Raw genomic sequence first — 22,033 nt, 5'->3', positions numbered from 1 at the left:
GCCAAATGCGAGTCCATTCCTGCACTGCAGGGGGTTGGACGGGATAACCCTTCCAGCTCTACTATTCTATGATTCTATAAAACTAACACCACTCTTCTTATGACCAAAGGAGAAGGCGACTGCAAGAGGCTCCTCTAGCGATTTAAAGAGCATGCACGAGCTGGCCACGGAGGAACCCAGCTGCAAGTTCTTCGACTAACCGGAGCGTTTCCGCCTGCCTATGCAAAAGACAAAATGCGCCTCCAGGAAACGAGCCGTGAAAATAGCACACTATGTGCGGTGGTGGTGGAGGAGGAGGAGGAGGTTGATGGTGGCAAGGCTGGCGCAGATCCAGCCGCGCGAATTATGAGGCGTTTGCTTTCTCCAATATTGGGGACTCGAGGTGTGAGGCCAGGAACGAGCTTGCCCAACTGTGTAAGGCTTCTGTCCTACACAGGCTCACAAAACCAGCCTACGCACATGATGATGCGTGTGCCCAGAAGGAAGTCCCGCTTGCACCTTACCCTCCCCTCCCCAGCAGCAAATAAACTTGCAGCCTCAAGTCTCAGACATTGACCTCGGTGCGGCTTACTTCCGAGTAAACAACCGGGGGAGGGAGGTCGGGATGCACGTGAGGGGGGGGCAGAGACGGGGCAAACCAGCCTCCCATTTCTTCAAGCGCCTTCGTTTGCTAGCCACCCACCACCACCACCACCACAAAAGCAGTCGCTTGTTGCCACTCAGTATCCAGAAAGTTCCCCTTAAAGGAAGCGTCGCTTTTAAACGCCCTATTTCCCACGGATCAAAACAAGCATCGAGTGGGTGCCTTAGTTTGGGATGGTGGGGGGGAATCCTCTCTATTCGTTTCTTCACTGGATCGTTTCTGAAACCTCGCGCGCGAACGCATTTAAAAAAACAAAACAAAACCCAGAAACAAAACAGAATAAGCAGCGTTTTTTTTACCTTGTTCATCCCATTCCCCATGGCTCTAAACGGTCTGAAACTTTAGCACCAGAGACTGGAAGCAGCCCAGTTGGTGGGACGCCGCAAATAATAAAATAAAAAAAATGCGCGATGGGCAGAGGAGGAAGTATTTACTCCGTTGTGAATGGGAAATTGGGTAAACGGGGTGGTTGTGTTGTTATTTTGCTGCGCAGCTCGCCAGCATCTTTCCCCCCCGCCCGCAAAACTGTCTGCCAGCCCGGGACTTTCCTCCTAGGCGTCTTATGATCGGAGGTTTTTCCGCCCGGCCGCCCCTGGACTCGGCTGGAATCGGAGCAGCAGCTCGGCTTGAACTAGTTGCGAGCTCGCCCTTGCCAGGAATTGCGTCTCGCTCCGGCCCTCCTTGCCTCCAACCACTCCCACGTGCGGTTAAAATCCAGGCGCCGAGCGAGCTTCCCCCGATCTCGCCGCCAGCGACTCTGGGGCTCGTAGTTTTCACTCTAACCCCGCGCCGGGCTAAGCCGCGGCTCGAAGACTACAGCTCCCGGCATGCGCTGCGCCAAGCACGGGCTCCGCCCTTTCGAACGCGTAGCGGAGCGTGAGCTTTCATTCCTGGAAGGATGAGTAAGCGGCGTCTGGGGCTTCTAGGCGAACTGTGGGCGTGGACGTTCAGTTTCTGAGCAGCGGCAGCCCAATTCCGCGACTTACTTCTCTTGCATATAAAATATTTCTATTTTTTGCCGTTCATGCAAATCAGCACTTTGTCAGAAAAGAGTTCAAGCCCTCGTTGCAGGATCTTTTTTTTCTTCCAGTAAATGGCTACATTGGAACATTGTTTACCACGACGTGTATTTCGATGTTCCAGTTATAGCAAAGTTTTCGGAGCTGGAGATAAGCAGGAGTTGTTTTGTGGGCGTGTCGAAGATAGTGTTATCGGCTGTGGTGTGTGCCGTGTTTTCATCCCATCCGTTTTTGCAAATTCCGCCTCCATTGCCCTCAAAACCCCTGTTGTTGTTTTTTACCAGAAGCTATCGTGGGGATTTCTGCATGCAGTTTTTAATCCATCACAACCTACTCAGCTTTAGTGCAATGGAATCCTATGCATGTTTACACCCAGTTAAATTGTTGTTGTTTAGTCGTTTAGTCGTGTCCGACTCTTCGGGACCCCATGGACCAGAGCACGCCAGGCACTCCTGTCTTCCACTGCCTCCCGCAGTTTGGTACCCAGTTAAATACTCCCTTAAAAAGAGAAGTGGAGCTTAAAGGTAAAGAGGCCCCTGACCATTAGGTCCAGTTGTGGCCGGCTCTGGGGTTGCAGTGCTCATCTCGCTTTATTGGCCGAGGGAGCCGGTGTACAGCTTCCGGGTCATGTGGCCAGTTTACCTTCCTGCTGGAGTGGTACCTATTTATCTACTTGCAGTTTGACGTGCTTTCGAACTGCTAGGTTGGCAGGAGCAGGGACTGGGCAACGGGAGCTCACCCCGTCACAGGGATTTGAACCGCCGACCTTCTGATCGGCAAGTCCAAGGCTCTGTGGTTTAACGCACTGCCCAGGAAAAAGGGTCATAGAGCTACAAGCTTTAAGAACTTTTTGTGTCTCCTACAGTAGCTAATGGTTTTCTGGTGTTTGGGGTACCTCAAAAGTTAGAGAAACAAACTTGAAACAGCTGCACATTAAAAAAAAATTTAATTTAAAACCCAAGTATAGTTTATAGCAGGAGTGGGAAACCTGTGGCTCTCCAGATGTTGTTGAACTACAACTCTCATCATCTCTGTCTGTTGGCCATGCTGACTGGGGCTGATGGGAGTTGGAGTGTGGCAACTGGAGAGCCAAAACTTTATGGAACTGCACTATTTAAAAGCCATTCTTATAGTTGACAAGCCTTTTTGTTTAGAAGCATCTGCAGTTGCTAGTAACTTAAGCAGACCAGACCTCCTCCCTATCCTTTATTCTGTTTGCAATAGCCTGTTAGAACATTGATGAAAGGGACCAGGAATCATACCAGCAAAGTATGACACAGGTCTGACAGGTCACAAGCAGATTCCACTCTGACAGAGCAAAGTCACCTGTGGTCAGGCTTGGAACTGTTTGGAAAACTGGAATAAACTTGGTTTATTCTGAGACAAGCTGGATCTAATGGCATCCCTCATTGAAATTACGGTACATATCTTCTCACTCCTGCTTGTTTGCCAGAAGACAGAATAACAGAGTTAAAAGTCAACTTCAGGTGCCGTGTTGGAAATCCAGGACGTTAGTGGTGCTATGCATATAACCCTGTGCAGCTGATTCACAGATGTAGCAGGGGGCCTTTTACCTTAATGTGGGATACAGTAGTACCTCGGGTTACATACGCTTCAGGTTACATACGCTTCAGGTTACATACGCTTCAGGTTACAGACTCCGCTAACCCAGAAATAGTACCTTGGGTTAAGAACTTTGCTTCAGGATGAGAACAGAAATCATGCTCCAGTGGCGTGGCAGCAGCGGGAGGCCCCATTAGCTAAAGTGGTGCTTCAGGTTAAGAACAGTTTCAGGTTAAGAACGGACCTCCGGAACGAATTAAGTACTTAACCCGAGGTACCACTGTGCTTCCCACCATCACTGAAGCAACAAGGGAGTTAGAGAGAGAAAGGAATGACTTGACCCCCTTTTCCAGCTTTGATTCACATCCAGGCCAGAGAATAATTTATAAGGCTGGAATGTTTGTCTTGCAAACTTTATAATCTGCTAAGATTCCTTTTTGAAGCCAGGAAATAAGATTCATAGCATCTCAAGAGGAACCCTGCTCATATTCCATCAAAGAAATAGGACATAATTAAGACGTTACTCCAATACAGTGATACCTCGGGTTACAGATGGTTCAGGTTACAGACTCCGCTAACCCAGAAATAGTACCTCGGGTTAAGAACTTTGTTTCAGGATGACAGCAGAAATTGTGCTCCTGCAGCGTGGCAACAGCGGGAGGCAAAGTGGTACCTCAGGTTAAGAACAGTTTCAGGTTTAGAACGGACCTCCGGAATGAATTAAGTTCTTAACCCGAGGTACCACTGTATTAGGTGCTAATTTATCATGTTTGTATCTCTCTCCAAGGAACTCAAAGCTGTTTTGTTTCATTTAGGCTATGAGACAGTTGGCTGCACAATGAGCTTCTGCTAGAATTTTCACATCGAAATCCCAATGACTTTTACAACTGCTGCATGTATATACAGTTTGGAAACAGTCAGAGGAATGCACATATTGTATCGAGAGGGAGCTGGGTTGCAAAATCAAGGAAGAGTCTTGCAGCACTTTAAAAAGTAACAAATATATTGTGGCAAAGAAAAAGTAAAAACAACCCCAGCAAATACATTGTGGCATAAAATGTCCACGAAAGTTTATACCATAAAAAATTTGTTTAGCCTTGAAGATGCCACAGGACTCATTGTTGCCTATATGTATTTGTATCTACACACTTCTGTTACAAACATCCTCCAATTCTATACAGTGGTACTTGGGTTAAGTACTTAATTAATTCCAGAGGTCCGTTCTTAACCTGAAACTGTTCTTAACCTGAAGCACCACTTTAGCTAATGGGGCCTCCTGCCATAGGCGCCGACTCCATGGGGCTTGAGGGGGCCCGAGCCCCCTCAAAAATTCGTTTGGGGGGGCTCTGCCCCCCCAATAATCTCCGGCGCCCCTCCAGCAGAGCGCCATCGCCGCCCCTCCCCCAGCCCAAAATGCACAGGGAGGGTCGGGCTGCATGCCTCCTGCCCTCCCTCCCGAGCAAAAGCTCCACCCAATTTCCTTTGGAGCTGATTAATAGGCGCAGCACGCTCTCCCCTATTCGCTCACGAGGAGGCGGCGCCACTTTATTTGCATATTCATGAGCTTATTTATTATTCATGAGCTTTCCCGGGGCCCCCCAATATTTTTTATAAGTCCGCGTCCCTGCCTCCTGCTGCTGCCGTGCCATTTTAGCATGATTTCTGCTCTCATCCTGAAGCAAAGTGCTTAATCTGAAGCACTATTTCTGGGTTAGTAGAGTCTGTAACCTGAAGCGTATGTAACCTGAAGTGTATGAAACCCGAGGTACCACTGTAGTTCAGTAGGCAGCCATGATTGTCATAGTATGGAGAAAATAGATATCTCGGACTGGGGGTATGGATTTTGTACATTAAAAAACCCACTCAGGAAGCCCTATGGTCATTCCGATTTAATGCCATATACTAAATGAGTCACACTTCTCTCTCAGCCTAAAGGGATGGCTGGGATTAGGTACAGCCCACCAGGCAAAATAGTGTCATCCTTCAGTAATCTGTCATACAGTGATAAGAATAAGGCATTCCTCCAGCAACAAAAAAGGGCATCATAGCTAATTTTGCACAGCTGAGAATAATAGAGATAAAAAGCCAAAAATACTTTGTTGGTTGACTTCCATATCTTTTGCTTGTATGTGTATGCCTATTTATAGCAAGGAAAGGGACCAGGTGACTTTCCTGATGTAGTTGGACCACAGCTATCATCACCCCTGGCTGAGGGCAAAGGTAGCTAGAGTTCAGCAACATCTGGAAAACCACAGGTTCACTACCCTGACTCATAGCTCCATTCTCAAAAGCCCGAGTCCCTTAAAAAATGAAGAATAACCAGAGTTCCCTTTTGCAATCTGAAGGATGGTTCTGCACATTATTGGCCTTTGTTCAAATTCAGCAAAGGTCCTAACCAGATGCAGAAAAGGGTAGTACTAGAATAACACTTGTTGCAAATCTCTGTCTTGATAAATTGGACAGATGGAAAAAGGAAGGTCCGTCAAGCCCAGGACCTGTTGTAGGAGGAAGGGCGCCTTCATCCCATTGTTACTGTGACTGTGTAGATGGCATGGCCTGTGTGAAGTTCCCAAAGCTTCCTGTGGCCTACATTGTGGATGGGAAGTGACAGGCAAACAATGACGTACTCCCACCTTTAGGACCACAAAATGCATAAACCTCAGCCAGTTCCTCTCTGTCCAGATTCTGTCATTGCATGGCACCGGCCAGTGCAAAGGATGAAGTCCTCTAAAAAACATTGTTCGCCATTGTTAAATTTCACCTTGGAAAAAAGCACCCAAAGTTAACCCTCACCCCAGACATAAGAGGAGAAAGAATTACTTTGCAATCAGGGTGGCAGCTACTGCAATGACAGCCCACCTCTCCCTTCTTGAAGGCAAGTATGTAATCAAAGAGACAGGAAATACTGTATTTTTCGCTCTATAAGACGCACCTTGTTTTTGGAGGAGGAAAACAAGAAAAAAAATATTCTGAATCTCAGAAGCCAGAACAACAAGAGGGATTGCTGCGCAGCGAAAGCAGCGATCTCTCTTGCTGTTCTGGCTTCTGGGATAGCTGCACAGCCTGCATTCGCTCCATAAGATGCACACACATTTCCCCTTACTTTTTAGGAGGGAAAAAGTGAGTCTTATAGAGCAAAAAATACGGTATGTGAACTGGTGACTTCTACAAAGTGGAAGCTGCATGGGCTGAATGGACCGGGGAGGTTTTTGTGCCACTGTCCTGCTTCATCCAAAAATTGATTTCAGGGTAGATAAAATAATTTAAAACCAAGAATTGCAATATAAAGCATCACCAACAATCCCCTAAAGTTAAGAGTTAAAAACCATTCAGCCAGCTAGAAATGCCCTAATGTAAAACGCTGAGGCAAAAGGGGTTTAATTTGATGCTGGAAATAATATGGTGTCAGTGCCAGACCTTACCTCAGAGCAGGCTATTATTATTATTATTATTATTATTATTATTATTATTATTATTATTATTATTATTTATTATACCCCACCCATCTGAACCTCCATGATGCACATCATCTAATGATGGAACATGAGGAAAGGCACCCAAAATATAATAGTCTTTGCCACAGCTTTCCACTGGAAACTATCACCCTCAGCGAAGTCATTTCACTAGCAAACAAATCACTTGACCAAATATTTCTGTAAATAAAAGCAAGCAGCCACTCCAGGAAATTTCACAATATCCTTTTATATTATTGTTGTTGTTATTTCACCTGCTGTGATGGTTCCTTTATTTGTCACTGTCGCACAGAAAATGAAACTTATCTTAATCTGCTTGAATATCTGGGCAGTGCAGTAATGTAGAGAGACAATTTCATATTTAGGAGCTTTTCCACTGCTGAGTAATTTTACTGTTTAATATAAACTGATAGTATCTGGCCAAATATTCGGGGGGGGGGTGTAAGTCACTATAGAAATGAAGGTAGGTTTCCTGTGTTGGTTGGAGTATTTTGCCAAAATGTCTTGTCGTAGTTTCAGAGCTGAAACCATATCAAACCATTTTCAGAGTTTCACTGTTTCTTCTGGCGTCGTGAAGCAGGTGTGTTTCACAGGCTTAGTCAGCTGTGCATCTCAACATGATTTTCAGCACAGAACCAGTCAACAGTATCCTCTAACTCAAAATTGCGTATACAGGAGGACGTCTCAAAATGTACGATGACAAAGTTACTTGTATTGAAAAGCTGGAAGGGCAAAAACTCAGCACCCCCTAATTGGTGGTCTGAAGATCTTGCTGCCCTTTCTACATTTAAACACGTGGCTTATAATGATCCATATTTAGATACCTGTTTGGACATATGGACTGCATATGTCCTGTTGAGTGCAATGAGGTTTAGGTAAAAGTAAAGGGACCCCTCACCATTAGGTCCAGTCGTGGCCGACTCTGGGGTTGCGGCATTCATCTCGCTTTATTGGTCGAGGGAGCCGGAGTATAGCTTCCAGGTCATGTGGCCAGCATGACTAAGCTGCTTCTGGAGCACAGAAACGCCGTTTACCTTCCCGCCGGAGTGGCACCTATTTATCTACTTGCACTTTGACGTGCTTTCGAACTGCTAGGTTGGCAGGAGCAGGGATCGAGCAATGGGAGCTCACCCCGTCGCGGGGATTCGAATCGCCAACCTTCTGATCGGCAAGCCCTAGGCTCTGTGGTTTAACCCACAGCGCCACCCGCGTCCCAATGCAATGAGGTTTACTTCCAGGTAAATTAGTATAGCAGGTTCTACAACATCTGGAAAGCCAAAGGTTTCCCACACATGAAGTCTAGAATTGGAGTATGATTGTAACAGGAGTGTGTAGATACAAATACATATAGGCAACAATGAGTCCTGTGGCATCTTCAAGACTAAACAAATTTGTTATGGTATAAGCTTTCGTGGACATTTTATGCCACAACGTTTTTTTACTTTTTCTTTGCCACAATATATTTGTTACTTTTTAAAGTGCTGCAAGACTCTTCCTTGTTTTTGCAACACAGCTCCCTCTCGATACAATATGTGCATTCCTCTGACTGTTTCCAAATGTGGTGGATGTTGACATTCATAGGTGTTTCTAATCTCCGATGAGCTTCGTGGATTTGCTTCTATATTCCCACACCAGAGAATATTAACAAGCACGTTATAAGAGGCTGCCAACCCCAAACTGCGCATGTGTTACTCTTTGGCATTCATAGTTTGAAGTCCAACACAGGATGGTTTGTTCACAGTGAAACAAACTGCAGCTTAGTGGAACTACATGAACGTGTGGCTCCCAGAGAGAAGCTTGCAGCCACTCTGTACCTCCCTGGTCCTTTATGTTCCTGCACCACACTGAGCTAAGCCAAGGTTTGGCTTAATTCAGGGTTGGGGAACTTTTGGCCCTCCAGAGAGTTGTTGGACTACAACTCCGATCAACCTTGACTATTGGCCATACTGGCGAGGGCTGATGGGAAAGGTGGTCCAGAAACATCTGGAGGTTCAAAGGTTCCCAACCCCTGGCTTAGTAGGAGTTCTCTCCTTACTGAACACAAACTGATCTAACACAGGCATAGATGCAAGGGAGCCAGTACGGTCAGGGATGATGGGAGTTGTAGTTCCATAACATCTGGAAAACACCACATTAGCACATTGCCAGAGCACCCCAGTGCTACAGTGCCACAAAAGCAGGAACAAACCCCATAATGTGTTTTTGTGTATTTGTGTTATGAAAAATTACAGGATTTCAGCAGGAAGCTATGGGCCATGTGTGGCGTACTAATCATGCCACATATCCCTCCAGAAATATACTCGGAGTTGAGTGTTGATTTCATGCTCTTTATTTCAGCTCATGGTAAACAGTGAGTGAGTGGCTTTCCCCCAAAACCTCTGGCTATATATATATTATTTACACAATGGATCCCGTGTGATTGGCTGATTCAACTCCCCTCCTGGAGTCTGATTGGACTGTTCCTGCTGGCCAGTCAGGTTGCTGATTCACTTCCTCCTGGAGCCGGATTGGGCAGCTCCTGCAGACCAATCAGGTTGCTGCCTTCTAGGATCCTACCTGCCTATTGTTCTAGGATCCAAGCTCAGTACATAACACCTCCCTAGAAAGTTTTAAGTTCACAGATCATCTTGACCAGGCATAGGCAAACTTGACCCTCCAGATGTTTTGAGACTACAATTCCCATCATCCCTGACCACTGGTCCTGTTAGCTAGGGATGATGGGAGTTGTAGTTCCAAAACACCTGGAGGGTGGAGTTGAGTGCACATTAAAAGACTCATCCAGAGGTGCCCCCAGCTCTTTTCCTCCTGAGGTGTATCAGAGGTGCTTTAAGGCCTTATCTTTTGGGAATCAGCTGAGAAAGGCACAATAAAAGGACAGCCAAAGTGATTGGGTGGCTTCTCTAACAAAGAATGCTGGGACTTTTGAGTTCTTAGGCCAAGGAACGCATACACGAATGCGTATACTTGCGCAACGTGTTCATCAAAATGCATATATTTGTGAAAATAACAGATTCTGTTAGAGGAAATGGCATGTAAAAATGCATATATTGGGCAAAAGGGTGTTAAACTGTAGATGTTCGGGGGAAATTTGCACTAATTCGCCAGTGAATTTTCATGCGGTTTTAACAATAATAAATGAACTAGTGAAGATGTGAACGTAAGGCTGGAAAAATAAGAAGCCGAGAGAAACTGAAATTGACAGGTACATCCATTCTCTGCAGCTCAGATGGCATTGATGAAGATTCCAGGTTTCAGGGAAAGAGTGGGCGAGCGCATAACTGCAGCGTGCTTTATGCTTTCTGTTCTGCTAAAAGTCTGTCACCTTCCTAGAGACTTCGCTCTTTGGTCTTGAGTAGCTCACCACAGGATAGCGATATGAAAGCCCCTAGTTGAAGGCCCAGCTATTACTGACAGCTTATCGCTTCCATTTTGATCATGTTTTAAATTCGTCATTTTGGTTTCATAAGATCACGCAATCACATTTTTCCTGGTTTGGTCCACTGATGAGGTGGCAGAACGTTACTCTAGTTGCATTGTGCACAATCTGTTCAAACGTGATAGATATGAAGTCATGGACTGACTGGACAGACTAATGTCGTAGCTTTAAGAAATATGGTTTATTCACCTATTTATACCTTCAGTCTGCAAGAGGGAGTCCAGATCTTACAGCATGGTCATTTCAAGAGGGGCTTATACCCCACAGCAGTGCAGAGTCCAAGGCATTTCTCTTAGCCAGCCTGCAGCCAGCCTGCCCAAGATGGATCCAAGTCTCTTCCTTTTCCTTTTTCCTAGCAACTCTTGCTCAAAACTCTTTTCCTGTCACCTCAACCACAGTTACCCTGGCAACCTTGCAACTCTCAGTCTCTGTTCACACCTCAAGGCAAGGTGAGGAGGACAGTTCTCTTGCATTGCCAGTGACCCTCAATGGCCCTGTATTGTTTCTACCTTGGCCAGGTTGCTTTGCCTAGGGTAGCCCAGGAATTCCTCTGCAGCTTGTATTTCTCTCTTCACATCCCAAATAATCAAAATCCTACCATTTATTCATTTCTGGGGTTTTGCCCCCACCCTGAGTCTATAACAATATGTACAGGAGACAAGAGCTTTGTAGCTTTCATTTCTGCTGGATTGTTACTTTCATTTATGTATTTATATAAAAGTTGTGCATAAATGCTCAAGGAGCATAGTGGGGAATTACATACCCTCCAACACTTCTCTGATGAAAATAGGGACGTCCTATTCCATAATCATATTTTTACTATTTATACCCCACCCATCTAACTGGGTTGCCCCAGCCACTCTGGGTGGCTTCCAACATATTAAAAAACATAATTAAACATTGTTGTTGTTATTTAGTCATTTAGTCATGTCCGATTCTTCATGACCCCATGGACCAGAGCACGCCAGGCACTCCTGTCTTCCACTGCCTCCCACAGCTTGGTCAAACTCATGCTGGTAGCTTTCAGAACACTGTCCAACCATCACGTCCTCTGTTGTCCCCTTCTCCTTGTGCCCTCCATCTTTCCCAGCATCAGGGTCTTTTCCAGGAAATCTTCTCTTCTCATGAGGTGGCCAAAGTATTGGAGCCTCAGCTTCACGATCTGTCCTTCCAGTGAGCACTCATGGCTGATTTCCTTAAGAATGGATAGGTTTGATCTTCTTGCAGTCCATGGGACTCTCAAGAGTCTCCTCCACCACCATAATTTGAAAGCAATCAATTAAACAGTACACTTTTTAAAAACAACAACAACTTCCCCATTCAGGGCTGTCCTCAGATGGTTCAGGGGTTGGATAACTCCATATCCTCCAACATTACTCTGATCAAAATAGGGACCTCCTTCCATACCCTCTGCCATTTCTTCAATGAAAATAGGGACGTCCTAAGGAAAAGCAGGACATTCTAGGATCAAACCAAAAAGTGGGACAGCTTCTCTAAATCTGGGACTGGTGTCTGGAATTAATACATAGCAGTGCTTCCAAAGAGCACTGTTGAAAATTCTTGCTCTCCTCTCAAATTATACCCACTGTAGAACAAGATAGGGTCACTGCAAAAGTTTTTGTAGCCACATGGCCATTTTTGCAGAGGTCTTGTGCACTGTGGTCTTATCATTGGGGACTCCCCCCCCTTTTTGTGACTACACCTGAATTTCCCCTGAGAGGGGAGTTCCCCACAGTACAGGGGACTCACTCAGAAGCACATGTGAACAGCATTTGTCTTAAGAACTCCCAAGAGAGGCTGAAGTGAACACTGTGTGGAGGAAGAATGAAACTCTTTCAAGCCATCCATTTATACTAGGCCATTAGTTGTTGTATTTTGTGCTCTGAGAGAAAAACCACTTGAATTTGTGAAGTAAAAGGAGTTTGACACACTGGAGTCTCCCTTCCGGGCTCTTTCTCGATGGGGGAGGTTTTCTCCCACACCAAATGCAGATGTCCCTCACTTGCTTTTCCTTCATGCAAGTTGTGGGGATCGGGCTGAGCTAAATTAGGACCACAGCAGTGGGCTAAACTCCCCTACCATCCCTCCAGGGTCCCAATTCAGATTGGATTCCTTCAGCTGGCTATTTCTGGAAGAAAAACCATGCACTAACATGATCAATGCTGTGTAAAGGGCATACTAAATATATGTATGGAATTTAAGGTAAAGGTAAAGGGACCCCTGACCCTTAGGTCCAGTCGTGGCCAACTCTGGGGTTGTGGCGCTCATCTTACTTTATTGACTAAGCCGCTTCTGGTGAACCAGAGCAGTGCATGGAAACGCCGTTTACCTTCCCACCAGAGTGGTACCTATTTATCTACTTGCACTTTTGACGTGCTTTTGAACTGCTAGGTTGGCAGGAGCAGGAACCAAGCAACAGGAGCTCACCCCGTCATGGGGATTCGAACTGCCGACCTTCTGATCGGCAAGTCCTAGGCTCTGTGGTTTAACCCACAGCGCCACCCGCGTCCCACTGTGGAATTTACTTCTAGGTAAATTGGAACGAAGGCTATCTTGAGATACTATGTTTATCTCATTCTTGTTTTCTCCTGCTCTGGAGGGTAGGACTCGAACCAAAGGCTTCAAGTTACAAGGAAGAAGGTTCTGACTAAACATTCGAAAAAATCTTTCTGAGAGTAAGAGCTGTTTGGAAGTGGAACCAACTCTCACGAGAGGTGTTGGACTCTCCTCCTTTGGAAGTTTTTAAGCAGAGGTTGGATGGTCATCTGTCATGGATGCTTTAGCCGAGGTTCCTGCATTCCAGGGGGGCTGGACTAGATGACTCTATGGTCCCTTCCAGCTCAAAGATTCTACGATTCGTGGCAAAGCAGCATTAGAGTCACATACCACATTTCACGGATACCATCCATTTGTTGCTGATAATTGGCACTGTAATCCTTTAAATCTGGTAGAAAAATCATGACTGTTGATTTCACTTATAGGATACAGCCTAATATGTGAAATCCGGTAATAAACTGTGCAGTAATGCTACATTACAGTATACAATGTTAAGGTTTTTTGTGTGTGTGTGGCTTGGACAGTAATTTAGATTGAGCCAACTCTGATCATGGGTGTAGCCAGGGGGGCTGCAGGGGGAACAGCTGCCCCCCAAAATGAAGTAAATAAATAAAAATGCTTAACTAACTGACCAACTCCATCACAGATAACTCGATTCTGCCTCCCTGACAAAACAAAAACCTGCCCCCCTCCCTAAAATAAATCCTGGCTATGCCCATGACCCTGATACTGAATTTCCAGGTTTCGTGTGGACCAAAATACTAAGACACATTCCTGCAGCTTTTTGTCAATCTGATGTGGAGACACAGATATCATTGGACTACAACTTCCATCAGCTGAGCTGGCTGGGGCTGATGGGAGTTGCACACAGCATTGCCACGTTGGCAATTCCTGTCTTCCTGAGATGGCATAGACTTGGTTCAGGGCTTATATGAATCATCACTCCCTGCAGATATGGACAGAGAGGGGGGAAAGCTATCCCCATAGGCCACTGGAGGCTACAGATTCTCCAATACAGACAGCCACACACGCTACTACCATATGTTCCTTTTCACCTGGTTCATTTTTAAAAATAAGTAAGTGTTTGACTTCTAACTAGCATACCCACGTGAAGTAAAGGTTTAGTGTTCCAAGACAAAGGAGGGGTAGAAGAGACGGGAAGAGTTAGAGGAGTATTGAACCAGAAAATATTTGGAAAATGGAGAATATTTAAGGAATATATAAGATCATATTGTACCAACCACACCATATCAGCAGAACTTGAGTGATACTTGTAAACACAATAAATACCATTTGCGGAGCAGACGGGAACAATATTAAAGGATATAAAACTGTGCAAAAAAACAATGACAATATAAACAGTACAATGAGAGTGATTGGAAAACTCGTTTTGTCAGAAGTCTTTTTTATTTAATTGTTTAATTAAGCATTAATTAGGAAGATTAAGGTTTTTTTATGTATGTAAATTTGCTTTGTCTTCTTTCTTTTTTCTGTATTTTCTTCTTTTCTTTTCCCTTAATTGTTTTTTTCTTAAATTTTCTTTTTGTAGTATGAGATTGCAAATTCTTTGTACAGTGGTACCTCGGGTTAAGTACTTAATTCGTTCCGGAGGTCCGTTCTTAACCTGAAACTGTTCTTAACCTGAAGCACCACTTTAGCTAATGGGGCCTCCCACTGTTGCCATGCCGCCAGAGCACGATTTCTGTTCTCACCCTGAAGCAAAGTTCTTAACCTGAAGCACTATTTCCGGGTTAGTGGAATGTGTAGCCTGAAGCATATGTAACCTGAAGCGTATGTAACCCGAGGTACCACTGTATAAGTGTGTAATTTAAATTAAGAAAGATTATTTAAGAGAAAAAAAGAAAAAGAAAGGAGGGGTAGAATTATGCTAACAGGAGGGGGGGGGGCACCAGTTGAGAGAGAAAGCATGAGAAAGATGGTTCAAAATGAAAAGAAAAGCCTGAAGGAAGTTGCTGAGTGGGGGAAAGCCCCAAAGTAACGGACATTCTGCCCGTGACCAGGCAGCAAACCCTACAAACTAAGGGCCTGGAAAGAGGGGTCACACACACAATACAAGTTTGGCTACTGAGACCCACAAGGTGGAATGAGCACTGAAGAGGAGGAGGGTCTCGAGGTCCCAGAATCTCAAAGGAATATACTGATTCAAGTTGCCAGAGTAAACTATAATCTCCTGCTACGTTTGTGATTCTGTCAGTCAGAATGCCTCAGTGACTGAGGGCCCAGCCATTTTGAAACTCCAAAAACTCGCACGCCATCTCAAATTGACCTCTTCCTGTTAGGACAAGCTTAGCTCTCAGACTTGGAGCCGATTGTGGTAGTAGAGCACAAAGTTCGCATTCACAAGGTCCCAGATTCAACTCCTGACACATCCTCTCTGGAAAGACAAAACATTCCCTCAGAAAAAACCACTCTGGGTGTTTCCAGACGGTTGCTGTTTTCAAACGGGATTCAATCACATGCTGCCCATGTGAAATATACTCGGAGTCGAGTGTGGATTTCATGCTCTTTATTCAGCTCAGAGTAGTGAGGAATGGAAGTTCCCTCAGAATGTCTGCTTTCTATACATTATTTACACAATGGGACCCACTTGATTGGCTAATTCTGGGATTCTCCTGTAGGCCAATCAGGTTGCGGATTCACTTCCACCTGGAGTTGGATTGGGTGGCTCCTGCAGACCAATCAGACTGCTGCATTCTGGATCCTATTGTTCTAGGACCAATCAGACTGCTGCATTCTGAATCCTATTGTTCTAGGACCAATCAGACTGCTGCAATTTGGATCCTATTCAACTCAGTACTAGAAAGTGTGGGATAGCACTTGTTTGATGCAACATCACCCTCATCTGCTCTATACATTTAAAGCACTATGATACCCCTTTAAGCAGTTGTGGCTCCCCCACCCCAAGAATCCTGGGAATTGTGGTTGGTTATAGGTGTTGAGAGTTGTTTAGCAGACCCCTATTCCCCTCACACAACTGCAATGCCCAGAATACCCTGGAAAGAAGGACTGACTGTTAAGCCACTCTGTAGCTCTTTTGTTTTGGTATAGTTTCTACCCTGTTATTAAGAAGTCATGTCATGCTTTTGCAGTATCAAAAATCTTATTTTCTTCTTCCTTCCCAAACCTCCAAAGAGCCCATTTCCCCAACCAGACTTTGCACACCAGACCCTCCAAATGTCCCTATTTTCCAAGGACAGTCCTGGATTTGTAGAAGCAATCCCGGTTTCTGATTTGATCTCAGAATGTCCCACTTTTCCTTAAAGGTAAAGGTAAGGGTAAAGGTTCCCATGAGCAACAGGAGCTCACCCCATCACGGGGATTTGAACCGCCGACCTTCTGATCGGCAAGCCCTAGGCTCTGCGGTTTAGACCACAGCTCCACCCGCATCCCCACTTTTCCTTAGGATGTCCCTATTTTCATCAGAGAGATGTTGGAGAGTATGGAGTTATCTGACCCCCGAGCCATCTGAAGGCAGCCCTGTATACTGTTTTTTTTTTTTTAGTTTAATGTTTTATTAAGTTTTTATATATGTTGCAAGCCACCCAGAGAGGCTGGGGCAACCCAGTCAGATAGTATAATTACTATTATGGGATGGGACGCCCCGATTTTCATTGGAGAAATGTTGGAGGCAGGGTATGGCGCACATATAACTTTCTTTTTTCCTGTTTCTACAAACAGCGTCGTGTAAAGCATGATATTTTTTCCTCATCCCACGAGTGTCTAGCACATAAAATTTCCTCCCCCAGTTCTCTTTTCTCCTCCCCTCTTGCGCTTTCTATTCTCCATATTCTCCTCCTTTCACAGATGTGTAGTGATTCACCCCATGTCCTGTTAACTTCACCCCATGCTTGTCGTGTGACATTCTGTTGTTCACCTCAACCCAAGTTTCTGCATGACAGACTGAAGGCAGAGCCTGGGGACAGTGACAAGAATGTGGAAACATTACTGAAGGACATCTTTTTTTAAAAAAGTATAGCAAGCATTTTGAGGAGCTGCTAGCAATGGGGGTTCCCCTTCTTTCCCATGACAGAGCTCTGCTGAACTTTCCCGGCAACAGTGTAAATATATATACAGTGGTACCTCAGGTTAAGTACTTAATTCGTTCCAGAGGTCTGTTCTTAACCTGAAACTGTTCTTAACCTGAAGCACCACTTTAGCTAATGGGGCCTCCCGCTGCTGCCATGCCACCAGAGCACGATTTCTGTTCTCATCCTGAAGCAAAGTACTTAACCTGAGGTAATATTTCTGGGTTAGCAGAGTCTGTAACCTGAAGCGTATGTAACCCGAGGTATCACTGTATATATATATAATTTTTAACTGCTCAGGAATATGCTATGTCACAAAGCCTTGCAGCATAATATTAAATGTAATATCTTCTTATGCAGAGTGAGTTTGGTTTATAACCATGTGGAAAGTGAAGGACTCGAAAGAACAATATTACTCCTGTAGTGAGAAACTCATCTTTACCGAAAAAAATAACATTTTCACTAAGGACTTTAGCCATTATTGTTGCTGTTGCATATTTACTCAAACCACAATTTGAGATGCTGGATTTGCTCTTTATTTTCTTTAGGCTGTGCTACTTGTTTACACTTCCACACTCTGAAAACCAGTGCTTCCAGAGCACCTGTATCATGGACGTATTATAATTTTAAATTCAGAAAACGGTTATCAGGAGTTCGGAAAACACTGCCTTGTGCACAAAGTACTGTTGATATCACTCATATTGTACTCAGCAGGGAAACCTCTCTGAGAAGAAAGGAGATCTCAGGCACATTGAAACTAAACGGTGAAGAATGAAAGTACCACCTGCGTTGTAATAACAATAAAAAATAAATCTGCCCCTTCTCTCTCTCTCTCTCTCTCTCTCTCTCACTGAAGCCTACTTATTTCATGGGTTATGGATAATCAAGAGGATACAGCAAAAGAGAGAGATGAGGGTGAAACGTGCATTTTTCGGATCTTCTCTTTTTTATCCTCACAACAAGAAAGTTGTAGGGCAGGCAAAGGTGAAATTCGAGTCAGCTCTAGAGCAAACTGTGCGGGGGCAGACGGGCAAGAGCATCTTTAGCAGTGGCACTGCCAATCCTATCACTTGTCCAAGCATCTGAACATCTTATTTCTCATCACCTTCTGTTATGTACTGAGTTGAAGAGGATCAAAAAAGCAGCGGTCTGATTGGTCCTAGAACAATAGGAATCATAATGCAGCACTCTGATTGGTCCTAGAAAAATAGGGTCCAGAATGCAGCAGTCTGATTAGTCCTAGAACAATGCAGCAGTCTGATTGGTCCTAGAACAATGCAGCAGTCTGATTGGTCCGCAGGAGCCACCCAATCCAGCTCCAGCTGGAAGTGAATCCACAACCTGATTGGCCTGCAGGAGATTCCCAGAATTATTTCACCTTCATTTCATGTACACAGTGGCAGCCGAGCCAATACAGCGACTGGGACAATGCTCCACCAACCTCAGTCTGCCCTGCTTGCCTTTTTCCCCACAATCGTGGCACTGGTGGGCAGCTTCATCCTCTTTGTAGATCTTGGAGAAGTCAGCAGGGAGGAGAGGGGCGGGACATAACCAGAGTTAGTTGCCCTTGCCTGCGATTGGCTCTGGCTCCACCTACTGTTGGGCTCCTTGCCTTTCACCCAACCAGTCCCAACGGGCTCCAGAATGAGCATTGGCACACAGGTCAAATGTCTACATTTGAATCTATAGAGAAAAATGGGCCCACGTGAATTTTATGCAATTCTGTCCTCTTTTTGAGGTGATGCGAAAATGGCCATGAGCAGGCAGTGAAAACAAGGGGGGGGGGAAGAGCGCATAGGCCAGGAAGCTCCAAGCATTGGCAGAGGAAACCCTGTGTGAGTTTGGTCCTCTACCCCTGATGGTCTTCTCCATTGTTGCTGACATCCATCCATTTTGGGAGCCAATAATAATAATAATAATAATAATAATAACAATAATAATAATTTATTTATACCCTGCCCATCTGGCTGGGTTTCCCCAGCCACTCTGGGCGGCTTCCAACAAGACACTAAAATACAATAACCTATTAAACATTAAAAGCTTCCCTAAACAGGGCTGCCTTCAGATGTCTTCTAAAAGTTTGGTAGTTATTTTTCTCTTTGACATCTGGTGGGAGGGCGTTCCACAGGGCGGGTGCCACTACCGAGAAGGCCCTCTGCCTGTTTCCCTGTAACTTGGCTTCTTGCAGCGAGGGAACCGCCAGAAGGCCCTCAGAGCTGGAAGAGTGTACCTTTGGGGGTAAAGTCAAACTGTTTGAGAGCACCCGCTGTGGCTGTAGAGACCGATAGAAGAGAGACATGTTTTATTGCAGGTGGGGCAGATGAAGGTGTCCAGTTCTGCTGCTACAGATGTACCATGACATTTCTTCTCTCTGCACTCCCCCAGAGGCAGATTTGGGGAGCACTGACAGCATCTTAAAAAGCAGAGACATCACCTTGCCAACAAAGGTCCGTATAGTTAAAGCTATGGTTTTCCCAGTAGTGATGTATGGAAGTGAGAGCTGGACCATAAAGAAGGCTGATCACCAAAGAATTGATGCTTTTAAATTATGGTGCTGGAGGAGACTCTTGAGAGTCCCATGGACTGCAAGAAGATCAAACCTCTCCATTCTGAAGGAAATCAGCCCTGAGTGCTCCCTGGAAGGACAGATCCTGAAGCTGAGGCTCCAATACTTTGGCCACCTCATGAGAAGAGAAGACTCCCTGGAAAAGACCCTGATGTTGGGAAAGATGGAGGGCACAAGGAGAAGGGGACAACAGAGGACGAGATAGTTGGACAGTGTTCTGGAAGCTACCAGCATGAGTTTGACCAAACTGCGGGAGGCAGTGGAAGACAGGAGTGCCTGGCCTGCTCTGGTCCATGGGGTCACGAAGAGTCGGACATGACTAAACAACAACAGCAACCCATGCCAGTGCCTGGGGTGGATTAAAGTTGTTGGGCTTTGTTTAGGAAGCAAACAATAGCCACCATGATGATGCACTGCAGACCCCTCCCCCCCCCAGTGCGGACTGCTCCCACCCCTGGCTAACTATGCTACTGTGAGGAGATGCTACAGGGTGGGCCCCACAACAATGGGTGAGAGGCAGGCGCACCGAATTGTGATTTCGCACTGGGAGCCGATGAAAGCCCAAAGTCCAACACTCTTCTCAGCGGTCATTTCCCCATTCTGATGAGATGCACTGTATTCAGATTTAAATTTAGAATTGCATCTATACAGAAGCCATCTATAACTGAGCATATTGAAACTTTAGGCAAACCCATGCCTCTCCTTTTTCATTCCCCATGAGACATATACATACACACACACACCTACTACTAACAATGACAACAACCTGCCTTTCCTCAAGGAATTCAAGATACCATATGTGCTTCTCTTTCTCTGTACTTTCTCCTCACAAAAACTCTTTTGAGAGATGTTAGCTGGCAGGTGGTTAAGCTGAGAGGTGGGGACTGCCCCAAGAGCACAGCAGGGGTATGAAACCTGGTCACATTTGCGCCATGCGTTTAAAGCACTATGGCACCACTTTGAATAGTCACGGCTTCCCTCAAAGAATTCTGGGAGCTGTAGTTTGTTAAGGGAGCTGACAGTTGTTAAAAGACCCCTACTCCCCTCACACAGCTACAGTTCCCAGAGTTCCCTGTGAAAAAAATGGACTGATAATCCACTCTTGGGACTTTGCAATCATTATCATAATATGGATACATCCATATACAGTGTAAATGGGTTACAAATGTGATCCATGCAGGAGGCACGTTCACAACCTGCAGAGCCGTATCTGTGCATGCGCAAAGCGCAATTTAGTGCTATTGTGCATGCACGAGTGCCAAAACCCGGAAGTTACCTGTTCTGGTACTTCTGGGTTCGGCGGCGTGCGCAACCCAAAAATGTGCAACCTGAAGTGTTTGTAACCTGAGGTATGACTGTAGTGCCCATGCAGCAAAGTTCTCTGGGAGGTTTACATAAACCATAAAGTACATTTTGAAACACACACATTCAAACAAAGTCAAAATGAATCAGAACAGCAGAAAATCCCAGTCAGAAAAGTCCTAAAACAAAACCAGTGCAAGGGAGAACCTGCTGCAAAACTGGAAGCATCCAATAGATTGTGATCTGGGGAGCAATTCCATAGCGAGATCTGCCAGGATGAGTAGGTTAGGATCCAGCAGGTCTCCAGCTGAGCTGGGAGATTCCTAACACAGCCTGGCTAAACCAGCATAACTCCTTTATCCTCAGTTTAGCTGGAGTCAGTATCTCACCTATCCTGGTGGTGCTTAAGCTGGTGTAAGCCCTGAAAAGGGTGCGTGAAGGGGATCCTAAGCCCCTTCAGCTAGGTCACATGACCTGGCAACCCATCGTTAGTTAAGCCAGCAAAAAGGGTGGTGTAGCATTGTTTAAAAGCCTTGCTTGACCTCCGCCAAGCCTAGGCCAGCTCGGCCAGCGCTAGCCCACTGCCGAATGAAGTTTGGATCTGCTATAACCTTACACCAGTTTAACTTCTTAGCACCAGCTTGCTTTACTGGTGCACAGGATTGCTCTCATAAACATTTGAGCAGCTCCAAGTCGGGGGCCACCTCTCTGGCCCCAAGGGGACCCTAAACCTCCTGCCTTGGGGGAAAGTCATGACAGAGCAGTTTAAATTTGTAACGTAGATATGCCTGAACTGCAACAGAGAATGTTTTTAAAATATATAAATTGAAGATATGTTGAACTGATAAAGAATCCCTTCTTTTTCCCCGTCTTTTTCTTTTACTTTAAAGTGCTTTGCTACCCACATGCATAGGGAAAGGGCACATAATTCCTCTCTACAAGGTAAACAGAAAGGTACACACGCAAACTGTTTTCTTCTTCTTTCTTCTTTCTTCTTTCATAAATGCCTGTTGCTTGGCTGCATAGCTACCCCTGGTGGCCCACGTTTTAGTAGTAAAGTGGTGCCTGAATATAAACCAGAGATTCAGGGCTGTTTTGTTTGTTTGCTTGCTTGTTTTTTAAAAAAAACACCAAGCTACATGTCGTGAGAGGGACGTGAGTGGCGCTGTGGGTTAAATCACAGAGCCTAGGACTTATTGATCAGAAGGTCGGCGGTTCGAATCCCCGCAACGGGGTGAGCTCCCGTTGCTCGGTCCCTGCTCCTGCCAACTTAGCAGTTCGAAAGTACTTCAAAGTGCAAGTAGATAAATGGGTACCGCTCTGGCGGGAAGGTAAACGGCATTTCCGTGCGCTGCTTTGGTTCACCATAAGTGGCTTAATCATGCTGGCCACATGACCTGGAAGCTGTACGCCAGCTCCCTTGGCCAAT

The 22,033-nt window shown here is 45.4% G+C and overlaps 1 protein-coding gene and 1 long non-coding RNA gene across 2 annotated transcripts in view; both read right to left on the bottom strand.

The window, feature by feature from the left end:
• Nucleotides 1–1,374, bottom strand: part of DUSP22 (dual specificity phosphatase 22) — a 55,281-nt gene extending 53,907 nt beyond the window's left edge. The window contains exon 1 of the mRNA XM_083519753.1: nucleotides 943–1,374. Coding sequence (XP_083375879.1) covers nucleotides 943–963 — 21 coding nt within the window. The 5' untranslated portion in view covers nucleotides 964–1,374. The remainder of the gene's footprint in view (nucleotides 1–942) is intronic.
• The window catches only part of LOC310714428, a 119,659-nt gene that overhangs the window by 84,486 nt on the left and 13,140 nt on the right, over nucleotides 1–22,033 (bottom strand). The window lies entirely within an intron of this gene.

Source organism: Podarcis liolepis, assembly GCF_965112155.1.
Source record: "Podarcis liolepis genome assembly, chromosome: 8".
NCBI lineage: Eukaryota > Metazoa > Chordata > Lepidosauria > Squamata > Lacertidae > Podarcis > Podarcis liolepis.
Note: the sequence above shows the minus strand (reverse complement) of the source record. Positions and strands in the feature narration are given on the sequence as shown.